The sequence below is a fragment of the Camelina sativa genome, chromosome 7 (assembly GCF_000633955.1).
Source record: "Camelina sativa cultivar DH55 chromosome 7, Cs, whole genome shotgun sequence".
In the NCBI taxonomy this organism is placed as follows: Eukaryota; Viridiplantae; Streptophyta; class Magnoliopsida; order Brassicales; family Brassicaceae; genus Camelina; species Camelina sativa.
The window spans coordinates 11,087,330-11,090,435 of record NC_025691.1 but is presented as its reverse complement, the minus strand read 5'-3'; the positions used below and the strand labels follow the sequence as shown (position 1 = coordinate 11,090,435).

General features: G+C 42.0%; 1 protein-coding gene across 1 annotated transcript; it reads right to left on the bottom strand.

Moving 5' to 3' along the window:
- On the bottom strand, positions 1–2,536 carry LOC104704525. Its single transcript, XM_010420597.1, has 4 exons — positions 2,257–2,536; positions 374–467; positions 145–287; positions 1–71 (listed from the first exon to the last, which is right to left on the bottom strand). Exons 1-4 carry the CDS (start codon positions 2,534–2,536, stop codon positions 1–3), a joined length of 588 nt encoding a protein of 195 aa, XP_010418899.1.

Sequence of the window (3,106 nt, the reverse complement as noted above, 5' to 3'; positions counted from 1 at the left end):
TTACCAGTCCTTCGAACTGTGGTTTATAAAGATCTTCGAAGAGGCCAATGTGTTTTCGATACATGGTGCACCTATAAACATTTGGAGAGTGAATATATTGGTTACCTTATGATAATTATATCAGAACTATTTTATGTTACATACCTTCATATTCTCCGACCTTCACAAACCGCATTACACAAAACTCAGGTCCGGATTTGTATATGAGATGACACCTTTTTGATTGCCATTTAGACATGAATTCTGAAGCGTAGTTATCTTTGACACGACACTTAACAGTTTCATTCCTACATGTTTATCAAATTAATAAATAATCTTAACAGAGACAATTTTAAAACGTAACTGTCCTAAAAGTAGAGTAAATGTCTTTTACCTGCAGTTCAACAACGTGAAAACAACTTCATTACTTTTAATGGCACTCTCAGGTCTTCTTTTATCTTCCACATCTACTATACACCCAAAGACATCTAATTTGGGGAAAAGATAGAATTTAGTTTTCCAAAGTGTTGCAAATCTACATTTTGTAAAAGTTTAATTCATAATTTTCTAAGGGAGGGGCCAATAAACAAAGTTATAACAAATCCTATAAAGATTCTAGATTCCCGAACACAAAGTTACAATTAACTATACTCACGGAGTGTACCATATCAATATTAAATTAATTAACGAAACACTTACGGAAAGAGATGGGATGATTTATTCTTCCATGATATATATCATCCAAATCCTCGAATCAAAAGTAATTCTTTGGACTCAATTGTTGGACCAGCGTCATAATGGTATCGTCCGTGAATTTAATTTGATAAGGATGATGAGTATTCCTCTCATTCAGGGTTGGATTGATTACTTTGAAAGTTCTAATATCATATCAGTCACCATCGTCGATATATTTTCGGAGTTTGGCGAGTGTATTTGGTAAAAAAGTAGCTTCGATTGTGACATTTGTTTGGCCTTGGTGGCGGTTCTTTTTAGGACATTTTTTGGCCTTGGTGGCGGTCCTGTTTAGGACATTTGTTTGGCCTTGGTGGCGGTCCTGTTTAGGACATTTGTTTGGCCTTTGTGGTGGCCCGTTGGGCAGTGAGATGATCCTTGTGTGGTCATGAGGTATCCTAGTGAGGGTATATGTGGTTGGTAGGGCATCGTGTTGTCCTACGTGAGCCATGGGAAGGAAACCTGGATAGGGATAGGACTCAGACGTGTTCAGAATTGTTTGCTCGCGACTCTTGGGAGACTTAGGTCCTCCTAGTACCGTCATATTCTAAGACTTTGTGGCTTGGGAGTATGGCTGGTATATCGACTTTGGATGACGATCCGGGGGCGCGCTGTAGGGTGGCAACCCGAGAGACGAGTATTGGGCTCCCTTATATACATTATGGTATGCGGGCTTAGGCCCGATGAGGAGCCAATATTATGGCATGCAGATTTCGGTCTAATGAGGAGCCAATAAAAACTCAAGGTTTAGGCTTGTGAGTAAAAAGGAGAGTCCAAAAGTCGAGAGCAAATAATGCCTGGAGCGTGAGTCTATCGCATAGAGGTGACCTTCTGTAGATCGGTCAGAGGAGTGCGGGCCATGGAGACGGTAGCTGGGAGTCCTTGGCCGAGTGTTGTTTGAGATTCTAGGACGAATCTAAATTGGTGGGGGAGAATTGTAACATCCGCGAACCGAAATCCCGGTTGAGGGATTGCATCGGTCGATGCAAGGTTGAGTTTCTGCATTTTGACTTAAGTTAAACGCTGCGTTTTGGGCAAAGGGAGAAGGAAACCCTTAAGTTCGTGTTTTGTCTCATTAGGCGTGTTTAGCCGCTTTTGAGAGAAACAAAAGAGAAAGAGAAGAGTTCTTGGTGTTCTTGAGTGTTCTTGGTGGTTTCTTGGAGTTAGAAGCGGTTTCTGTAGAGATCTGTAGCTGGGATCGTTGTAGGAGCTTCATAGAAGTGTTTTCTTGCTTGTTTGAGGTTTAGATTCTTCTTGGCAAAGGTAAGTGCAGGACCATGGATTATCTAAGCTTTCTAGTATGATATCATCAACATATACGAGAATGACAATGATACCTTGGTCACTTGGGTATGTGAAAAGAGTGTGGTCAGATTCTGATCTCCTGAATCCCCGCTTGGTCAAGGTTGAGCTTAGCTTGTGATACCACGCCCTTGGCGATTGCTTCAAGCCATAGATCGCTTTGTTGAGTTTGAACACTTTGCCGGGGCTAACCGTGTCTCTAGGCCCGGTGGTGTCTCATGTATACTTCTTCCTCCAGTTCACCTTGTAGAAACGCATTCTTCACGTCCATCTGCCATAGCTCCCATTTCAAGTTGACGGCCAAAGAGAGAACTACCCGGACTGTGTGTAGTTTGGCTACCGGGGCAAACATATCCTTATAGTCCTCCCCGTACGTTTGCGTGAAGCCTCTTGCCACAAGGCGAGCTTTGTAGCGTTCAATCTCCCCGTCACATCGATATTTGATCGTGAAGATCCATTTGGACGTCACTGCCTTCTTTCCTTTGGGTAGATCAGTCTCGTCCCACGTGTGGTTTTTCTCCATGGTCGTTCGTTCGTCTTGAACTGCATCACGCCACACCTTGTGATCTTTAGCTTCCTCATATGTTTGTGGGATCCAGTGGCTATCAACTTGAATGAGAAAGACTTGGTGTTCTTCCGGTAAATGGGCTAACGTGCACACGGCTTGAATCGGGTGAGCTATGGCAGCATTGTTGTAGTACACTCGCGTGTTTTTCCAGTTAGATGGTGGAAACTTGAGTCTTTGGCTGCGTCTCAAGGGGATAACTTCCTCAAGATCATCATCTTCGTTTTCTCGGTTTTAGCCTGGTTTGGGACAAAATGGGTATAGTTGTTGTCTAAACACTCCAAATTCCTCCTGAACTCTTACAATTAGTTAACTGCACTGGATTGTCACACATTTTGACACAAAAAACACAAACAAAGCTGTTTACTGCTTCGAATTAATGTTTTCTCGGTGTTAGCATGTTTTCTCGTTTTATGCTTGTTTTGGAACAAAATAGGTATAAGTATTGTCTAAACACTCCAAATTCAACCCGAACTCTTATAATTAGTCAAATGCATTGGATTGTTACATATTTTGACCCTAGAAAGA

Coding starts and splice junctions, on each gene's coding strand:
- LOC104704525 (XM_010420597.1), bottom strand. CDS start 2,536: ATGGAGAAAAACCACACGTGGGACGAGACTGATCTACCCAAAGGAAAG. Junction 468..2,256: donor GAAGAATGCGTTTCTACAAG/GTGAACTGGAGG, acceptor TCCCCAAATTAG/ATGTCTTTGGGTGTATAGTA. Junction 288..373: donor TTCACGTTGTTGAACTGCAG/GTAAAAGACATT, acceptor ATAAACATGTAG/GAATGAAACTGTTAAGTGTC.